At 40.7% G+C, this 20680-nt stretch overlaps 3 protein-coding genes across 4 annotated transcripts; 2 read left to right on the top strand and 1 right to left on the bottom strand.

Moving 5' to 3' along the window:
* Window positions 1-3588: 3588 nt before the first annotated feature.
* LOC105497901 (late cornified envelope protein 1C-like) lies at window positions 3589-5252 on the top strand. The gene is made up of 2 exons (XM_011769424.2): window positions 3589-3639; window positions 4652-5252. Exon 2 carries the CDS (start codon window positions 4674-4676, stop codon window positions 5028-5030), a length of 357 nt encoding a protein of 118 aa, XP_011767726.2. The 5' UTR covers window positions 3589-3639; window positions 4652-4673; the 3' UTR covers window positions 5031-5252.
* Window positions 5253-11720: 6468 nt separating this feature from the next.
* LOC105497902 (late cornified envelope 1C) lies at window positions 11721-13540 on the bottom strand. 2 transcript variants are annotated; one of them, XM_011769425.2, is made up of 2 exons: window positions 13490-13540; window positions 11721-12389 (listed from the first exon to the last, which is right to left on the bottom strand). In XM_011769425.2, the coding sequence occupies exon 2, from the start codon at window positions 12365-12367 to the stop codon at window positions 12011-12013; it is 357 nt and encodes a 118-aa protein (XP_011767727.1). In that variant the 5' UTR covers window positions 12368-12389; window positions 13490-13540; the 3' UTR covers window positions 11721-12010. The 2 variants fall into 2 exon arrangements, with proteins under 2 accessions (XP_011767727.1, XP_070927479.1); XM_071071378.1 differs by lacking the exon at window positions 13490-13540 and having other exon boundaries at window positions 11721-12233; window positions 12324-12390.
* Window positions 13541-18857: 5317 nt separating this feature from the next.
* On the top strand, window positions 18858-19962 carry LOC105497903 (late cornified envelope protein 1C-like). Its single transcript, XM_011769428.2, has one exon. It carries the CDS (start codon window positions 19330-19332, stop codon window positions 19660-19662), a length of 333 nt encoding a protein of 110 aa, XP_011767730.1. The 5' UTR covers window positions 18858-19329; the 3' UTR covers window positions 19663-19962.
* Window positions 19963-20680: the final 718 nt, after the last annotated feature.

The raw sequence follows: 20680 nt of genomic DNA, 5'->3' as shown, positions 1-20680 counted from the left end.
ACTTCAAACCCAAGAGAATGGCTACTATAAAAAATAAAGCAAAACAAAACAGAAAATGACAAGGGTTGGTGAGGATGTGGAGGAATTAGAATGCTTGTGCACTGTTGGTGAGCATGTAAAATGGTATAATTACTATGAAAACGAGCATGGTGATTCCTCAAAAAGTTAATAGAATTAACATACGATCCAGCAATTCCACTTCTGGGTATATGCAATCCAAAAGGATTGAAAGTAGAGTCTTGACAGGTTACTTGTACACCCGTGTTCATAGCTTTATTATTCACAATAGCTAAAAGGTGGAAGCAAAGCAAGCATTCACCGCTGGATGATTATAGAAACAAAAGGAGGCATATACATACAATGTGATATTACATGGCCTTAAAAAGCTAAGAAATTTATGCACATGCTACAATATGAATGAATCCTAAAGATATGCTAAATCAAAAAGTCACAAAAAGACAAACGCTGTACGATTCTACTTATGTGAGATACAAGGAGTAGTCTTTTTCATAGAAACAGAAAGTAAAATGGTGATTGCCAGGGGCTGGGGAGAGGGAGCAAGAGAGAACTGTTGTTTAATGGGTGTAGAGTTTCAGTGTTGCAAGAAGACAAAAATTCTAGAGATCGGTTATACAACTATGTGATTCTATTTAACATTACTAAACTGTACACTAAAAAAATGATTAAGGCAGTAAATTTTGGATTATGTATTTTACCAAATTTTTTAAGAAAAGTGTTCACTGCAAGAATTTAGGAGAGTTCAGCACAGTTGCAGTATATCAATATATTAACAATTATAACAATAACCACAATAAAAATATTTTAAAAGATACTATTTAAATAGAACAGAATTTTCTTCCAGACTTTAATAGCATTTTTTCATCACTGTAATTGTTTAAAGGGTTGTAGATATGGAAAGAACAAAACAAAGACTACTAACTTAACTTGTTACTGGTTATAGAACACACACAAAAAAATTATTCCATTTGAATTATTTCTGGTTAGATCTCAATAGTATTCACTCACTTCCCATAAGTTGGTGAATTTTTGACTACCTAAAAGAGAAAAAACCTTGACAAATAGGAAATTTCAGAAAGTCAATACTTTGCTGGACAAGATATCTTATTTGACCTAACAGCAAAGCCATGATATCTCACAGCCAAGATTCAAGTTCCAGTCTTCCTAATACAACTATGTTGCTGACTCATCACCTACATCCAAGTTAGATCAGTTGAGAGCTTGGGTGTTGCCCTGCATAAAGACGGAGGCATGGACCAGATGGCATCCCAGCCCCATCATCCTAGATACCAGATGTTGAACTTCTGAGTAGACCTGCCATTGTGACAACCTGGGAATCAATGTCCTGACCACTCCCCCATTACTAAGACCTTTGGAACAATCTGAGCAGGAGAACAAACATCATACCCAGGAGAGATGGTGGCAGACCTCTCAGGGTGATGTGGCCCACACACCTCAATAAGCGTGTCTCAGAGTGTGTCTCCTATGAGAGTGACCTGAGTCATAAGGAATAGCTATTTATAAACTGTAAATCAATGCTAATACCAATGAGAGGATTTAAAAGTCATTAAATATCCATTGTGCGCATAGCCTTGTGTTGAAAAATGTAGGTAAAGAAATATGAAACACCCAAGGCAGGCCATCAAAGAATTTACTATTATGTCATTAGAGTGATACGCCACAGGAAGGGAAAAAAATTGGGATTGAGCCACACTGTCCTGGAAGGACAGAGGCCATGGCATGCACTGCAGGGAGAAGCATAATCAAAGTACAGAATATAATCCAGTTCAGTTTCAGAACATTTCTGAAGGTAGACAACAAAGGCTTAAACTAAAGACACAGTCTTATTTCACTGTAGGAATTTGGACATTTGCCCTTATACAGTGTGTAATCATGAACAAGACTTTACTAATGACTTAGCGTTAATTATGCACAGGGATGGGAGAGTGTTTTCCTGGATGTCATAAAAGAACAGAATCAAAGACACACTACAAGTGTTTGGAGACACTACGTTGTCAGAGGAGTCTAGGCAGCTGTAATAGTTGACGCTCTGAGAAAGGGGGTACCCACACACACACCTCTCTCTCAATATGTAAGCTCTGTGTATGTGTTTATAAATACACATGTATCTCCACCAGGTTTTGGTTAGGGTCACCATGTCCATTGTGACCTAGACATCATTCCCAAGTTCTGGGCATATCCAGAGTCTGTCAGGGGCTGGGAGGAAGAGGACTTGTCCCTCATATGATTTAATCTGGCTTTTCTTGGTCTTCCTCTGAAGAAATAGTTTAATTTGTGGATAACCTTGCAGTCATGGCTGTCTTAGTGACTAGTGTGTCCTAGAATGAACAGGAGCCCATTTCATTAATATCCTAAAAATGTAAAAATTCAAAACATTCCATTCATATAAATCCTGTGGACATGTAGAAAGCTAGTGATTCTAGTGGAGAGAGAGGACAGGGGCTTCCAAAGTAGCAGCATAAACACATTCACATTAAATATTAAGGACTCTTGTTCTTAAAAGGCCCCCATCCCCTTATGTTCCAGGACGGGGTCCCACCAGCCATTTGACCCCACATGAAGCATAGGCTTATAATGTCTCACAACCATGTCTCTTTTCTTTCTCTTTCTCATCTGTGACCATCATCCGGTGCTCCCAGTGTGAACCCAGAAAAGTCCAGATTCTCACACTAATACTAAGAGCAGAGCTGGGGCTTCTTGTTTCTCCAATGAGCTGCTTCCTGCGTCACATCTCAGTGCTGGCACATCAAGGACCCCATCAGAAGAAAAGGGCTATTTAAAAGCAAACAGATCACCAACAGCCAGACTCACTCTCATTAGAAAACAGCTGCCCTTTGTTTGTTAAAGATCAGCATATTCACTCTGTATTCAGCAAGGTATGAATGTTTCACTTATTCAGAGCCTACAACATTTCAGTCTCTCTGACAGGCACCTTTTCTCTTTTTTGTGTTAATTTATTGACTTTCACAACTAACTAATTCTTCTGTAACTAATTCTTTTCCATCTTCCAGCTTTATGGTTTAAAAAACCGTACAGGCTAAATACTTTCAACAGTTCCACCTCGCAGGGCCTCGTCCTGGGCCGGGTTCTACTTCAAGGGTTTTACTTGTATAGATGTCTACATTGCACCCACAGCACACAGCTTGGTGGTGCACAGGGACAGAAGTAAACATGCATGGAAACCTCAGGGATTAGTACTTCAACTTCAACCCAGGCTACATGGAGCATCAGGTACTTCGGAAGAGACAGAAATGAGATAGGTCCTAAGTTCTAAGACTGAGAACTGAGAGGCTCTCAGGGAAGCAGCCTTCAAGTAAATGAGGTGGGTGATGGTAGCAGTTATCCTGGAACTCCATTTCAAGTAGGCACTTTCCTATCTGGGAGTGGCTGCTTTGAGCCTGGGGAGAGAGGTAGGTGAGGAGCTGTCAGTCACCACCCATCACAAGACCCACGTGGGTGTCAGAAGGAAGGTCTTCTCATGCCCAGGCCCTGTCTCACAGCTGGGGCAGAACCCAGGCCAGGATAAAAGGGCTCGGGGCCAGACCACCCATCCACTCACCTCCTGAGGTGCTGAAGAACCCTGTGCTGCCTGTGACTCCGGTAAGAACAGGAGCAAGGATGCTTAGAACAGAGCAGGAGGGAAGGAAGGGCGGGGCCTCAGGGGCTAGGGTCATGTTGTCAGAGGTGGAGGGTTTAGAAAAGACTGAAGGGGCGGGGGCAAAAAGGAGTCTGGCACTAACTGGGAGCAGAAAGGAGAAGAGGAAAAGAGCTGGCTGGCTGGCTGTGCCATGTGCCTTTGAACTCCAGAGGAAACAAACTGCTCTGGGATGAGGTGGGTGGTCCAGAATGGGAACCTTGAAGCAGAGAGACCTGCTCCACTCTGGCAGCCCACGGGAGGGAAGCCCACTTCTGAAGATACAACCCTGTCTCTGCCTGCAAGGGAAGAACTAGAGCTGTGGACATGGGACTAAAGGCTCTTTGGGGTTTGTGAACCCCACATTTTCATGGGTCTGAGATTTGTTCACAAACTTCCCAGCTTGGTTAGCACTCACCAAGCCTGAGACCCACTGTGTCAGCCCATCAGCCTGAGCAGATGGTGAGTGAGGAAGTCTGAGCTCCAACATGAGATCAGGGGGTCAGGGTTCAAGTACTAGGTCTGCAGCAATTGCTGAGTTTATCTCTCTCTATCGAAGTGAGTTTACTGACTAGTAGTCTCCAAGATCCTGTGCAATGCTGACCTTCCCAAGTAAAATTGTCTTGCAAGTTATGACCAGAGAGAATGACTGCCTCTTCTCCTTTAAAAATAAATTTTCCTTAAATGACTCGTAAATCAGACAATTTCAGTCTGAAGACATATTTGTAATAATTTCTTCCTCTACTGACAACACATTAGCATCTTAGATGCATTTTGCAATATTGTTTAGTCTTAGTTTACAATTGTCTGACATTCAAAGATATCCGAAGCTTGAAAAAGATGATGTGAGAGTTTGAGGAAGTTATTGGAAATAAAACTACTGAAGATGATGCATTTATACGTGAGAGATGCTAAGAGTGTCACAGGGGCAGAGGTGGCCCCTGCCTGCATCTGACTTGTTATTTGACTCTCCTTCAGCTCCTGAACACCCACCGCCAAGATGTCCTGCCAGCAGAGCCAGCAGCAGTGCCAGCCCCCTCCCAAGTGCACCCCCAAGTGCCCTCCCAAGTGCCCCGCCCCTAAGTGTCCCCCAAAGTGTCCCCCTAAGTGCCCTCCAGTCTCTTCCTGCTGCAGTGTCAGCTCCGGAGGCTGCTGTGGCTCCAGCTCTGGGGGCTGCTGTGGCTCCAGCTCTGGGGGCTGCTGCAGCTCTGGGGGAGGTGGCTGCTGCCTGAGCCACCATAGGCGCCGCAGGTCCCACTGCCACAGACCCCAGAGCTCTGACTGCTGCAGCCAGCCATCGGGGGGCTCCAGTTGCTGCGGAGGGGGCAGCGGCCAGCACTCTGGAGGCTGTTGCTGAAGTGGACCTTGACTTCCTCTTCCTTCCGATTCTGCCTGAATAGCTGAGAGATTCCAGCAAAAGCTTGAAGTCTTGCCTGGAGAATCCCTCTGGCCTGGTGTCAGGAAACCCAAAATCTTTCTCCTTAATGGCGTTCAGATATTTTCTTCTGCATATCCATGGCTTCCCTGGGAACGCCAAAGCACACACCTAGTTCCTGCGCAGCTCACACTGCTGTATCCTGCTGCCTAAACTGAAGAAATAAAGTCCAGAATCTGCTCCCCAACTTGTTACTAGCCTGCTTGATTTTCCCGTTTGTGTCATGCTTGTTCTGCTCCCCTGTGTCTGCTGGTGGCTGCTGAGGCCTTGGTGGACAGAGGATGGGGAAAGGGTTCAGGAGGAAAAAGCTTGCATTTTTGTGTGTTTTGTGTTTTTTCTTCTTTCTGTGTTTTCCTTTTAAACCAAGGGCCTGAGGTAGTTTTAAGAAGCATTGTTCTTTCAACTTCTGATTCCTTTCGTGTTTGTAACTGTGTCCCTTAGGCATGGCCAGCAGGCCGACTTCATCCTCCTTCTCACTGTCACCTCTTCACCCTTGTGTTCCTCGGTCCCCACTCCTTCCACTAACAATCTCCCCGGACTCCTCCTTCAGATTGTATGTACACGTAGTAGACATATAAATATAAGTGTGTGTATGTGTATATATACACATATATTTTCATATACACACATTATATGGAATAAATCTTTAATTTTTAAATCTAAATCACTTTTATTGATGCATAATTTTCACACAATAAAACTCCTTTTTAAAATATGCGATTCAATTAGTTTTACCAAATGTATACACTCTTGTAACCACAATTACTAGGAACACTCTAAAACTGTAGTTGATTATTTATTAATCATTATTTGCAGTAAGGTTTAAAAATAGGCTATAAGTTTATAGATTTATTTCTGGATTTTCTGTTTTGTTTTTTTGGTCCATACGTCTGTTTTTATGCCAGTACTATACTGTTTTGGTTAGTATAACTTTGTAGTATAATTTGAAATCAGGTAACATGATGCCTTCAGCTTTATTCTTTTTTGCTCAGGACCACTTTCGCTATTTGGAGTCTTCTAGGGTTCCATAAAAATGTTAAGCCTTTTTTTTCTGTTGTATTAATCAGGGTTCTCCAGAGGGACAGAACTAATAGGATATATGTATACATGAAAGGGAGTTTATTAGGGCAAATTGGCTCACATGGTATTTCAACAGAGATTGCACTGAATCTGTATATTGCTTTGAATACTGCAGACTTTTTAACAATATTAATTCTTCCAGTTCATGAGGCTGAGACACCTTTCCATTTGTTTGTGTCTTCTATTTCTTTCATCAGTGCTTTTAGCTTTTGTTGTAGTTCTTTCACTTCTTTCGTTAAATTTATTTCTGGCTATTTTATTTTTTGTGGCTATTATAAATGAGATTGTTTTCTTGATTTCTTTTTCAGATAGATTTCTATAAGGGTCTAGAAACACTGCTGGTTTTTGTATGTTGATTTTGTATCCTGCCACTTTGCTAAATTTATCAGTTCTAAGAGTTTCTTGGTGGAGTCTTTAGTTTTTCTAAATATAGTATCACATTATCTGCAAAAAGGATAACTTGACTTCTTCCTTTCAAATCTGGATGCCATTTATCTCTTTTCCTTGGCTAATTACTCTGGCTAGGACTTCTACCCTATGCTGAATTAAAGTGGTGAAAGTGGGCATCCTTGTCTTCTTTTGCACTTAATAGAGAGCCTTTCCATTTTTCTTCATTCAGTATGGTATTAGGTGTGGGTTTTATCATGTTGAGGCATGTTCCTTCTACAGGTAATGTCTTGAAGGTTTTTAACCACCAACAGATGCTGAATTTTATTGAATGCTTTTTCAGCATCTATTGACAAAACTTAAACTAGACCAAGAAGAAAAGAGAGAAGCCCCAGAAAAATAAAATCAGATAAAAAATGAAACATAATAACTTATATCACCACAATATAAAGGATAATTAGAGACTTATGAACAACTGTACACAGACAAATTGGAAAACCTAGAAAAAAACAGAAAAATTACTGGACAACCCACCGAGATCAAACCATAAAGAAATACAGAACCTGAACAGACCTATAATGAGGAATGAGATTAAAGCAGTAATAAAAAGTTTCCCATCAAGAAAACTCCCCAGACCTGATATATTCCTTACTGGATTCTACCAAACATTTAAAGAAGAACTAATTCTGATTCTACTCAAACTACTTCCAAAAATTGAAGAACACCAAACACTTCTAAACTCATTCTACAAGGCCAGAATCACCCTGATATCAAAACCAAACAGACACACTAGAAAAAGAAAACTACAGGCCAATATCTCTGATGAACATAGATGCAAAAATACTCAACAAAATGCTAGCAAACAGAATTCAACACTACCCTAAAAAAATTATTCACCATGATCAAGTGGGATTCATCCCAGAAATGCAAGAATGGTTCAACGTATGCAAATAAATAGGCATAATGCATCAAATCAGCAGCATCAAGGCTGAATAATATTCCCTCTGCTATACAGTATATATATTCAGAATCTTTAAAATTCACTCATCCACTGAGAGACATTTAGGTTGTTTCCAGATCTTGGTTATTGCTAATAATGCTGAAATAACGCTGGGAGTACAGATATCTCTGGAAAATACTGATTTTATTTCCAGAAGTGGAGTTAGTAGATCATGAAGTAGTTTTATTTTCTTTTTAGGAAATTCCATATGGTTTTACATAATGGCTGTACCAATTTATATTTCCACCAACAGTGTACAATAATTCCCTTTTTGCCACATCCTTGCCAACACTTGTTATATTTCATCCTTCTGATAATAGCCATTTTAGCAGGCATGAAGTGATATCTCATTGTGGTTCAGATTTGCATTTCCCTGATGATTAGTGAGATTGAGCACCTTTTTCTGTACACCTGTTGGACATTTGTATGTCTTTTGAGAAATAGCTATTCAGTCTTTTGCTCATTTTTAAATTGGGTTGTTTGATTGTTGCCATTCAGTTGTATGAGTTCCTTCATGTATAATTATTAAGTTTGTCAAGATGAGAAAGCAAAACAAGATCACTAGTTTCCTTGGTGCTGGCTCTGATGCAGAGAGATAAAAATATAACTCCACTTTAACTATCGTATTTCCAGTTAGATCTCAGTAATGTTTCCTTCCATCCCATGTTATGAAAAAATGTTGATGATGTAAAAGACAAATGCCTTGACCCTCAGAAAATCAATGCTTTGCTGATCAACATGTCTGTATTGACCTGAAATCTAGGCTATGATTTCTCAAAGCCAAGACTTAATTTCCAGACTTTCTGATACAACCATGTTGCCGACTCATCACCTACATCCAAGTCAGGTCAGTTGAGGGCTTGGAGTTGCCCTGCATGAAGGCAGAGGCATGGACCAGATGGCATCCCAGCCCCATCATCCTAGATACCAGGAGTTGAACTTCTGAGTAGACCTGCCATTGTGACAACCTGGGAATCAATGTCCTGACCACTCCTCCGTTACTAATCCCTTTGGAACAATCTGAGCAGGAGAACAAACGTCATACCCAGGAGAGATGGTGGCAGACCTCTCAGGGTGATGTGGCCCACACACCTCAATGAGCCTGTCTCAGAGTGTGTCTCCTATGAGGGTGGCCTGAGTCATAAGGAATAGCTGTTTATAAACTGTAAAGCCAATGCTAATACCAATGAGAGGATTTAAAATCATTAAACATCCATTGTGCGCATAGCCCTGTGTTGAATAATTGAGGTAAAGAAATATGAAACACCCAAGGCAGGCCATCAAAGAATTTACTATTATGTCATTAGAGTGATACGCCACAGGAAGGGAAAAAAATTGGGATTGAGCCACTCTGTCCTAGAAGGGTAGAGACCATGGCTTGCATTGCAGAGAGAAGCATAATTGAGGTACAGAAAATAATCCAGTTCAGCTTCAGGTCATTTCTGAGAGTACATGACAAAGACTTAAATGAGAGGGAGCACACAAAGTCTTATTTCACTGCAGGAATTTGGACATTTACCCTTAAACAGTGTGCAGTCCTGAACAAGACTTTACTAATGATTGAGTCTTAATTATTTATGGAGATGAACAAGTCTTTTCCTGAATCTCACACTGGAACAGCATCAAGGAGGCCCTTTTATCCTGGCCTTGGGCTGTGCCCCTGATGGGTGAGGCAGCACCTGGGCATAAGAGGACCTGCCTGTTGTCACCCACGTGGGTTGTATGATCAGGTGATAAACCAGCAGCTTCTCACCTGCCTCCCTCCACAGAAGATCAGAATAGCTCCCATTAGTGCCACCTCATTTTTCTTGGAGCTGTCTTAGACCTTTTTCTTGGAGTTTTTTCTCCAAGCCCTCTTTTTCTACATCCCTGATGGTATCATTTAAGCTAAAATTTTACAGAAGTCTTTTAACGTCCCTGATGTGTCCCAGATTGTGTGTGTGTGTGCGCGCGCGCGTGTGCGTGCGTGTGCAAATACATGTCTATACCATCACAGTTACAAGCCTGGTAGGAGTCAGACACACCTGGGACAGAATCCCGGTTCTGTCACTTATTAGCTGTGTTACTTCTGAAAATCCCCAATTATCTCATCCTCTGTTTCCTGAAATTTCAAATGAAGATAATAAAGATTAGTCTCCAGGATGTCGTGAGGATCAATGAAGTTGTAGGAGAAAATGCATGTTAAAGTTCCTGTAACACAGTGAACCCTCGTATGAAACACCTGTCTATCAATAATTTAAAGGGAAAGAATACTTTTTGAGATGGTCCAAGTCTCAGGCACTATGTGGAGTGAAGGACCCCATGGAAAAGAGTTCCCTAGTGGAGGAGGCTGGAAGACCTGAAAAAAACAGGAGGACTTGAAATACAATGGGAAAGTTTTAGTATTATTGCTTTGTTTCGACATGAACAAAAGTTTTTGTGTGAAGGTCTATTTAAAAACATTTTTAGGAGATTAAGATTTACTAATGTCAATTTGGTATATGACAGGTGTTTCTTTCATATCTTGAGGGCAATATTATTTAAAAAATGAACTAATTAGATGAAAGCAAATCAGACTAGGGAGTAATCGTGTGAAAAAGTTATCTTTTCAAGAAGTGTCCAAAACAATTCTCCAGAACATGTGATGAGGTGGAAATGGCCACAGTAATACCAATATCCAGGTCATAATGGGTGTAGAGAATCAATATCTGAGATATGTATATGGACATAGGCATAGATAGATATAGAAGTAGATATAGACATCGATATATAATCAGCCTTGTTCTATTATTACCGTACCATGTATCTCACGATGCGTGGCCTTCCCTGAAGTTACACTGCCTCACTTCTCTAGGGTTTCTCCATGCTTCTAATCTTCATTGGAATCCAAAAATGATCTTTCCACGCCATCCCGCACTCCAGAAATAATTACCCCTAACCATTAAGAAAATCTCATCCAGAGCTCTGCACTGTGTTCAGGATCAAGGTCAATGTCCATTGAGTGACATTCAATGCTCTGTGCATAAGACTCTGTACAATTCCTCTAATTTAGGCTTTGCTAAGCAGGACTGCGTATTAGCTATACTTTGAAGATGGCTCTTCCTACTTTGTCTCTATGTTTTATTCCAATATATTTTTTCTTTCTGAGACACTGTTCAAATCTCACTTGCTTCATTTTCCTTTTTTATTTTTGACGTACCTCATGAACCAAGTTTTAATGAAACTTTGGACAGCACAATTTGTGACTTATATTGTGTAGTCCCCATCAGCTACTAGTACAAGGTCATGGCCACATGGGTGGTTAAAACTTTTTAAATCCCGACAGCAGCATTAGCGGTGGGGTTTCATGGGAGGTATGAATGGTAAGCCTTAGAAAAGAAGTTGGAAACACTTTCTGTTAAGTCTTAAATGGAATACTTAAGAAGCACACACATTTTTCTATAGAGAGTCACGGGCAAATTGAGAAATATGGTATAGGGATTGTGTTCTGGAATAAAGTGTAGATAATTTAATGAAGACGGAAAAGGAAGAAAGCAACAAGATTTGATGGAAGGTTAATAGAAAAGCAACTTTTACTTGCAAATGTGCCTGGAACTAAACTTATTGCAGAAGTAGTCAGTGGGAAAACTATATTTTCAAAATATATTCATGGGTTTTGTTCTCTTTTATTTCATTTGTTTATTTATTATATTTTTCTTTTTTGTCCAGGTATATACATGCAAGTGTGTGCATGTTTGTGTGTGCACCTGGAGATGTGCAGAAGTGTGTGTTTTTGCATGTGATGTGTGTGTACACACACATATGTGTGTGAGGGAGGAAGGATGTTGGTGGGGCTAGGTCAGGAGGAGCAGACTGCACTCACAGAGAAAGAGAAGCATAGAGAGACTGGTCAGGCCCTTGAAGGGGACCAAACACAAAGAAGCTGTGTTTATAAGAGACAGTTCAGACTTGGTCAGAAGCGATGCTGCTTCAGACCAGTTGACATAGGACAGACAGAGTTGGGAGCAATGGTCCCTTCCCACTCCTGCCCCCATTAACCCCAATTCACTCCAGAGTGCCCCACTGTCCCCTGAGATTCCAAGGCCACCACCTGCAGAGGACAGGGTGAAGAGAACAAGAGCCACTCAAGGAGAATAGGGTCCTCATAGAATAAGACACTGAGCGGATTCCTTGTTTCATTGCTTTAATCAGCAGATGCACACAGCAAACAACATGGAGTGAGCTAGGGGCTTAGACAGAGGGTGGGAGGGTAGCCACAAAGGTGAAATCCAAGGCCAGTGAATGGAGATCCAAGAAAGGATCTGAGTTTCTGGGCTCCAGAGAGAAGATATGGTCTTGGCAAGTTCAGAGCTTTCCCTTGGACCTGTGAGCCTCTCAGGCAGGCCTAGGAGGAGAAGGGGGATGTCCGTGGCAGTTTGCTGTCCTGGATTCCACTCTTCTAGGCTCAGGGTCCATTTCAGCAGCAGCCTCCAGAGTGCTGGCCACTGCCCCCTCCACAGCAGCTGGAGCCCCCTGAGGGCTGGCTGCAGCAGCCAGAGCTCTGGGGTCTGTGGCAGTGGGACCTGCGGCGCCTGTGGTGGCTCAGACAGCAGCCACCTCCCCCAGAACTGCAGCAGCCCCCAGAGCTGGAGCCACAGCAGCCCCCAGAGCTGGAGCCACAGCAGCCTCCAGAGCTGACACTGCAGCAGGAAGAGACTGGAGGGCACTTAGGGGGACACTTTGGGGGACACTTCTGGGTGGGACACTTGGGAGGGCACTTGGGGGTGCACTTGGGAGGGGGCTGGCACTGCTGCTGGCTCTGCTGGCAGGACATGTCGGTGGTGGGTGTTCAGGAGCTGAAAGAGAGTCAAATAGCAAGTTAGACCCAGGCAGAGGCCACTGCTGCCTATTCTTGTCCTTTCCACATTGTTTCTATTTCCTTTATTTTGATGAACTATTTAAATGCCATGGTAAATCATTAATCGCTGAAAATTTTGTTATTTCTTGTAGTTTGGAAAATGCTCTTACACTGTATCTTTTGGGTTCACAATTTCATCTTAAGACAGTCAAGAATTACTATATCCTTTACAAAGAAGGAAACTGAGGCAGTAAGCCATATGAAAAAACATCTGTCAAGATTAAACATTTAGTAAATTATAGGAAGCAATTTTTCTCGTGTCATATAAAACTCTGAAACAGTCCAGTGTGGAAACCTGGGAATATAAATATTTTCTTGGGAAAAGATAAAGAAGGATTATCTCTTGGAGTAACTTCCTAGGAGACTTTGTCTTGTAAAAAACCTGCGAATGTACAATTGTAAATGGTTTTGGAGACAGGCTGGTCTCACAGGCCCCCTTTGTTAAGGAAGATGCTGAAGAACAGTATTTTTGATGCATAGAGGGGGTTTGAACTCAGATACCCTGGCTCTAGGCCGGTGCACTGCCATATTCATCACACAAAGGCCTCACAGTAACATCTTGGCACAGTGATCCTCAGCTTGCTATGTCTAACTACTTAAAGAGATTCTCAATTCCAATTTGAATATAGAGATAAGTGGGTTTCAAAGAGCCCTAAAAGATCCGTTAATTATGTCAACTCCACTGATTGAGAGCTACTATCTCCAGCTCAAATTTACAAGGAGTGTCACAGTTTTGCTCTGAAAAGTAAGTGTCCTGTTTGAAGTTGTTCTAGCGGAGACTGTTTGCCTGGGTTTCAACTCCCTCTGTCCTTAAAACTCAGCCAGCTGAAGCACAAAGACAGAGCCATCTAATTCTTTTTTGTGTTACCAGTTGGCCCTCTCCCTGCCTCCTCTGCACACCCTCCTTCAATCTTTCTGAGGTCTTGACTTCTATCCAGATGGATCTCAGCCCTCAAGGCCCTGCCCAGCCTCCCCTCCTGCCTAGGACTGAGCAACCCTCTGTGGAAGCCCCAGCTCCTATTCTCAAAGGACACTTACCAGTGTCACAGGCAGCACAGGGTCCTTCAACACCTCAGGAGGTGAGTGGATGGGGTGCTCAGGCCCAGAGCCCTTTTATCCTGGCCTGGGCTCTGCCTCCAGCTGTGAGACAGGGCCTGGGCATGAGAGGACCTGCCTTCTGACACCCACATGGGTTCTGAGGCAGGTGGTGACTGGCAGCTCCTCACTTGCTTTCCTCCATGGGGCTCAGAAAAGCTGCTCCCAGCTTGGACTATGGCCACTTAGAAATAGAAATGGAGTGGGAAAATCCCTACCATCATTTCCTGTCTTGATCTCCGTGGAGAATACTTAAGCTGTTTGGTTTTGGAGCTTGAGTTCTCTGTTTTGTTAACTTCCAAATCTTACCTCTGTGGCTCTGGGCAACCTGGCTTAACTCAAGTTTCATAGAATCCTCCAACCCTCAACTATTTTATAGCTCTGTGTGTGCGTGTGTGTCTGTGTGTGTGTGTGTGAGAGAGAGAAGGACTGTGTGTGTGTGTGTGTGTTTCTGTATTACAGCCATTAGATAACTGGTTAAAGAGTCAGACCTAGAGAGAAACCTGATTCTGCCACTTATTACCCGCATTACCTTATGAAAAACATTAATACCTCATCATTCTTGTTCTCAGTTTATCAACTCTGTAATAGAGATAATATAAAAATAATTGTCCAGGGATGTCTGAGAGTCAATGAAATAATGCAAAGGAAGTTTCTGTTGGAGAGTTTATAACATGTCATTTTCCCTAAACAAATGCCAATGCATTAATATTTTCAAATTACACCTGCTTTCTAAGGAGAGATGATAGCCTCCAGCTCCATCCGTGTTTCTGCAAAGGACATGATCTTATTCTTTTTTATGGCTGCATACTATTCCATGGTATATGTGTACCACATTTTCTTTATCCAGTCTACCAATGATAGGTATTTAGGTTGATTCCATGTCTTTGCTATTGTGAATAGTGCTGGAGTGAACATACACATTCATATGTCATTATGGTAGAACAATTTATATTCATTTGGGTAACCCTCCTTCTTCAACATCCAGGCTTTATTCCATGACCTATGCATTTCTAAAACAGTGCCATTCAACTGTAACTTTGTTATGAGTCTTAGTTTTCAAATATGACTACGATAAACTATGCTTGATTCTGCAGGTTGGTTCTAATATTTATGTACCCCTCAACAGTTTCTAAAACACAGGTGGACTCCATAGGTAAGCAATTTAAAAATGAATTGATTACTATTAGCATCATCTTTAGTTTGTGTATGACGTAAGCCGTCATCATTGGAATTCTCACTCTGAGACATTTACATTACAGTATACTAGCCTTATCACCCTGCAGAAGTCTACCACTGAATTACCTGGCTATGGTTCATGTTGTTCCAAAGAATGTATTTAATAATGGAGTAGTCAAGATACTGATTACTCAGCTTACACTGGCCGTTCTGAGCCAGAAGCCCAGCCCATGCATTCCAAGGGTGATGAGGATTAGAAGCTATTCTGTCCATGACTCTGATACCACAAAGGGTAGCACCCAAACTGTCAATTAATCTGGCATGGATTGGGTTAATAAGGTAGCAATATGATGTAACATCGTGAGTATTGTTTCCTTATGTTTGGTGTTAGATTTCAATAGCATTTGAAATTTATTGAATTTGGTACCTTTTTAATGCTAACAATATGCACTAGCAAAGGAGTGACTTTCTGAAAGTACACTTGTATGTGGTCAGACTCTCATATCACAAGAGATAGGTTGGAAGAATGCTGAGACCCAGTAAAAATTAACTTAGACTCAGTAGATCTTACTCTGTGTCCCAGAGCCAGCACCATACGTCAGTGATTTGTAATTTATTTCCTTCCTCTGCAACCCCTGCATAGAGTAGTAACAATAAACTGATACTCCAAAATTATTAGAAGAATATACAGAATATCTAATTATTTCTTTATAAGTAATTGGATAAAATATGTAAGCATGAAAAAACTTGATAAATCTCATCACATAATGAAAGAAATACTATATGTCAGAAAGCATAATTTTAAAAGATGAAAAATATAAATAACCAGCTGAGAAAAAGTAAAGTACATAAGTAAGGAATCATATTAAAATCTATGATAAATAGTAAGTCTTTACAACTTTATAGAAAAGAAATAAGGCTATCTACAAATGAGTGGGCAAAGTGCATGAACAAACAGATAGCTTGGAAAGAAATACAAGTGACCAATACATTTTGAAATTTGTTATTTCATATTTGCATATACAAACAACCAAAGACTTGTATATAAAACAAGGATAGTCTTTCAAGGATGAAGTCTGAGTTTGCCACTGAATTGCCTGGCTGTGGCTCATGTTGTTCCAAACAATGTATTTAATGCGAGAGTAGTTAAGATATTGGTTACTCACCTTACATTAGTAGTTCTGATCTAGAAGCACAGCCCATCCATTTCAAGGATGATAAGGATTAGAAGATATTCCTTTATATTGAACTAGAAGAAACTGAAAATCAATAACAAAACAGTATTGCTGAAGATGATAGGAAATGAGTCTTATAAATTGGAATAATAATGAAAATTCAGATGAAATTTGGTGACCCATTACTCAACAAATAATAATTTTCTGTATACAAATCAAAATTTTAAATGTACATACTTTTTATCCAAGAGTTGTACTTCCAAGAATTTAACTTAAAGAGGAAAACTTTGAGAAAGAAGATATACAGACAAGAATGATTACTACAGAAAATTAAAATAACATTAAGAGTTAGAAAAGTTGCAAGATGTAAGAATAAATTTATATTAACCAGCAACAAGTAATTCAAAAATATTTTAAAAATTGCCATTTAAAATAGCAAAATTACATAAAGTCTAACATACAATTTTAATGTAAAATACATTTGATAAAATGAGAAGATTATTAAATAGCATTACAGAATATCATAATAAAGAGTTATACCATATATATGGGTGAGTAGAAAAAAATTATAATAAAATATAATAATTTTTCATGAATTAATGCATATTCTCAATGATGTTTTCATCAAAATTCTAATGATGATTTGTTTTGCTTCATCTTCATTGTGTGGGATGTGACAAACTGACTCTAATGTTTATATAAAATAACAAAGGTTTAGTAATCACCAAAACAATCTTAAGGAATGATGGAACCTGTGTGATTTAGATATCACAATTGATTATACACCTATGATAATTAAGGCAGCAGATGTTCTCAGAGGTGCTGACAAATTGACAATGACAAGAATTGTTCACCCAATTATAAATCTACAGAAATGTGAAAAATTGATTCTGACCCATAGGTATTTCAGATGAGTGGGGGGAAGTGGAAAATTTGATTACAATACTAAGACAATTGGTTATCCATTCAGAAAAATGTTTAAAATATATAAAGTGAACAAAAATTCCTTTCTTGATTGAATAAAACCTTCATTTTTAAAAAGGAAAAAATTTCAACTTTTTAAAGATAGGGAAAAGATTTCTGGACTTACAAATGGTTGAGATTTATTAAAATCACGAAAATCACAAACTATAGTTATTGCTGCAGAAATTCAACTATGTTAAAAATAAAACACTAGTTCATCAAATGACACCATTAAAATGCAAACAGGAACATACTTGCTTGGAAAAGGTATTCACAATGCATTTAATAGCAGTACATTAGTAACTAGAATATGTAAAGAACATTTACAAATACTAACAAAAGCAGATAAACAAATTGAAAAACATTTTTAAGAAAAAGCAGACAAGTCACAGAAGAGAAAGCTCAAATAACCAAAAATATATTAAAATATGCTCTGATTACTACAAAGCAGAGGAATACATATTAAACTACAGACAGATACCAATGCACATCCATCAAACGGCAGTTACTGAAGTTTAGTAACAATGTGCAGCAAGAATGATTCTTATACACCATTGATGCAAACTGAAATCAATATGAGCAATTTGGAGAGATAGGTGTGATCCAAAATTCAGCACTTCCACTTATAGGTACATAACTTGGTGAGACTCTCCCACAAATACACAAGTAGACATGCACAAAAATTTCTATAGCTGCAATATTGATACAGTGAAAAGTGAGAACACTCTAAATGTCCATCCAAAAGAGAGAAGCTAATAAATCATGATGCACTCATAAGATGGACACTACACAGTTGTGAAAATGAGTAAACTATGGCTATACAGATCAACTTGAGTAACTAGCAAAAATAATGTTTAAGGAAGAGAACAAGTCAAAAATGAGTGTCTTAAGTATGATGCAATTTCTATAGAGTTAAAACCATGTAATCCATAATACATATTGTATCAGGGTAACCTGTAAAGAATAAAATTGGAATACATAACAATTTGGTTTGAACCAGGTTTCATGGGCTCATTAACACTGGGGAGGCAAGAAGGGCAGTATTAGGGCCAAAACTTCAAAGCTCCAAGAATGAGAAGTGAGAACCTTAAAGGCAGGTGCCCTTCAGGCAGATCAAAGCAGGAGATGATAGTAGGGATTTCCCCACCCCACCTCTATTTCTAAGTGGTCATATTCCATGCTGGTAGCAGCTCTCCTGAACACCCATGAAGGCAGACATGTGCAGACCTGCCAGTCACCACCTGTCACAGGACCTACGTGGGTGTCAGGAGGCAGGTCCTCTCATGCCCAGGCCCTGTCTCACTACTGGAGGAAGAGCCCAAAGGACAGGATAAAAGGGCTCAGGGCCAGAGAACCCCATCCATTCACTTCCCGAGGTGCTGAAGGACCCTGTGCTGCTTGTGACCTCAGTAAGTGTTCCCTGGGTACTCTATCAGAGGCTCCCACAAAGGAATGCCTAGATCAGGGCAGGAGGGGAGGCCGGGCATGGACTCCAGGGCTGGGGTGGTGCTGGCATTCATATGAGTGAAGGAGGGAGTCTCAAGAAAACTGAGCAAGGGCAATGGGGACAGACCAGGGACATGAGAAGGAGGAGTCCTGAGATGGTGTTCTGGAGAAATGAGATGGATCTAGAGTTCTTGGGTCTCTAGTCTGAAGGCATTGCAACATTGCCTCCCATTTTCACCTGTAACTGCTTTCAGAAAGGGAGGTTTACCTTGAAAAATATAACTGTCCTTTCCTGAAAAGTTGAGATGGAAACAGTGGTTCCCAGCCAGTGTAGAGGATATCACAGCTAACTGACTCCCCTAAACTCACATTTAATGGTACTTAACTTGGTAAGGCAAGGACAGTAGACAACAAAATATAAGTGCTGAGCATTCGGTACGGTGTTTGCTGAGAATTTCAGAGCATTGGACTAAGTTGGAAACCTGGATACAAGCCTCAACTTAATTCAATGATATTTTTCCTCAGTTAGTTTTCCAACTTCCTTTGCAGTTCTGAACTTCTGTGTCCTTACAACAATCTAGAAAATTCTTCCAAGAGAGAATGACTGTTTCCCCTTGAAAAACAATTTTATTTCCAAACCCCTTTCTAGATTGTTTTCATGATTCAGGTGTGTAGTTGAAGCAGAATGTCTCCTCTACATACTACATGCTTGATTTTAAGAATGCTCTCTTAATATCTTTTGGCTTCGGCTTTCTAATTATAAAATAGTTGAAAATGCTTTATGATTTTATAAGTATATAAAAAGCATAAGGTTCAAAACAGAGGCTATAAGTGTGCTTAGCCAACTATTAGAAATAATGCACATTCCCGTGATTAATTAGCTACAACTACACTAAGGAGTTCATCAAAATGAAGGGATTAGAAATGATGCTGAAAGGGCAAAAATAGGCAGGGATGGCCTCTGCCTGGGTCTAACTTTCTGTCTGACTCTCTCTCAGCTCCTGAACACCCACCACCGACATGTCCTGCCAGCAGAGCCAGCAGCAGTGCCAGCCCCCTCCCAAGTGCACCCCCAAGTGCCCTCCCAAGTGTCCCACCCAGAAGTGCCCCCCAAAGTGTCCCCCTAAGTGCCCTCCAGTCTCTTCCTGCTGCAGTGTCAGCTCTGGAGGCTGCTGTGGCTCCAGCTCTGGGGGCTGCTGCAGCTCTGGGGGAGGTGGTTGCTGTCTGAGCCACCACAGGCGCCGCAGGTCCCACTGCCACAGACCCCAGAGCTCTGACTGCTGCAGCCAGCCCTCAGGGGGCTCCAGCTGCTGTGGAGGGGGCAGTGGCCAGCACTCTGGAGGCTGCTGCTGAAGTGGATCCTGAACCTAGAAGAACACAAATGACCAAATATTTCCCTCTCCTCTTCCTTCTCCTTCTGGGCCTGCCCATGTTGCTGAGAGGTCTTGGTGAAGACTGAGCTCAAGCATAGAGGATTCTTCTGTCTTGGAGTTCAGAAGCCCAAAACTTCTCCCACAAAGTCTTTTAATGACCTCGGTTTGCATATGTGTGGTTGCTCTGGGAAGCCCAAAACACAGACCTGTATCCCTTTGCAGCTTGTCTTTTTACATAGCTCAGCCTGATGTGAAACAATAAAACCAGAAATATGCATTCCTTTTTGCCTTGACTGTTATTTCTTCATTGCTTTTCATACTCTGTCCTCATCTCCAGGCTTTTCCAAGATGTTAGTATCTACAGACCTTATTCAAATTTCGCCAGTCTTCCTACTAATATCCTTTATAGCAAAAGACAATTTTGTTGGTTCAGAATCCAATCCAGGATCCTCCATTGGCTTGACATAGTTGCCACGATTCTTCAATCTCCAATCTGAAATGCTTCTTCAGTCTTTCTTTGTCTTCCTTGACAATGACCTTTCTAAAGAACCATTGGTTTTGTAGAATGCCCCTCAATTTGGGTTTGTCTGATGTTTCCTCTTGAGCAGGCTCAGATTACACATTTTTGCAAATATCCCACAAAAGTGGTGTTGTCCTTAGAGCATGATGTCAAGCCTTACCTGATGTTTAATTGTCCCATTCCTGGAGATATAACTTCAACCACTTGATCTGCCAGCTTCCTCTATTGCAAATTTAATATTTATTCCTTTGAATTAAAAACTTACGAAGGAAAGAATAAACTTTTTTTTTTTTTTTTGAGTTGGAATCTCACTGTCACTCAGGCTGCAGTGCAGTGGCATGATCTTGGCTCATTGTAACAACCACTTCCTGGGTTCAAGCATTTCTCTTGCCTCAGTCTCACAGGTAACTGGGATTTCAGGTGTGTGCCACCATGCCCGGCTACTTTTTGTATTTTTAGTAGAGATGGGGTTTCACCA

Source organism: Macaca nemestrina, chromosome 1 (genome assembly GCF_043159975.1).
Source record: "Macaca nemestrina isolate mMacNem1 chromosome 1, mMacNem.hap1, whole genome shotgun sequence".
In the NCBI taxonomy this organism is placed as follows: Eukaryota; Metazoa; Chordata; class Mammalia; order Primates; family Cercopithecidae; genus Macaca; species Macaca nemestrina.
Note: the sequence above shows the minus strand (reverse complement) of the source record. Positions and strands in the feature narration are given on the sequence as shown.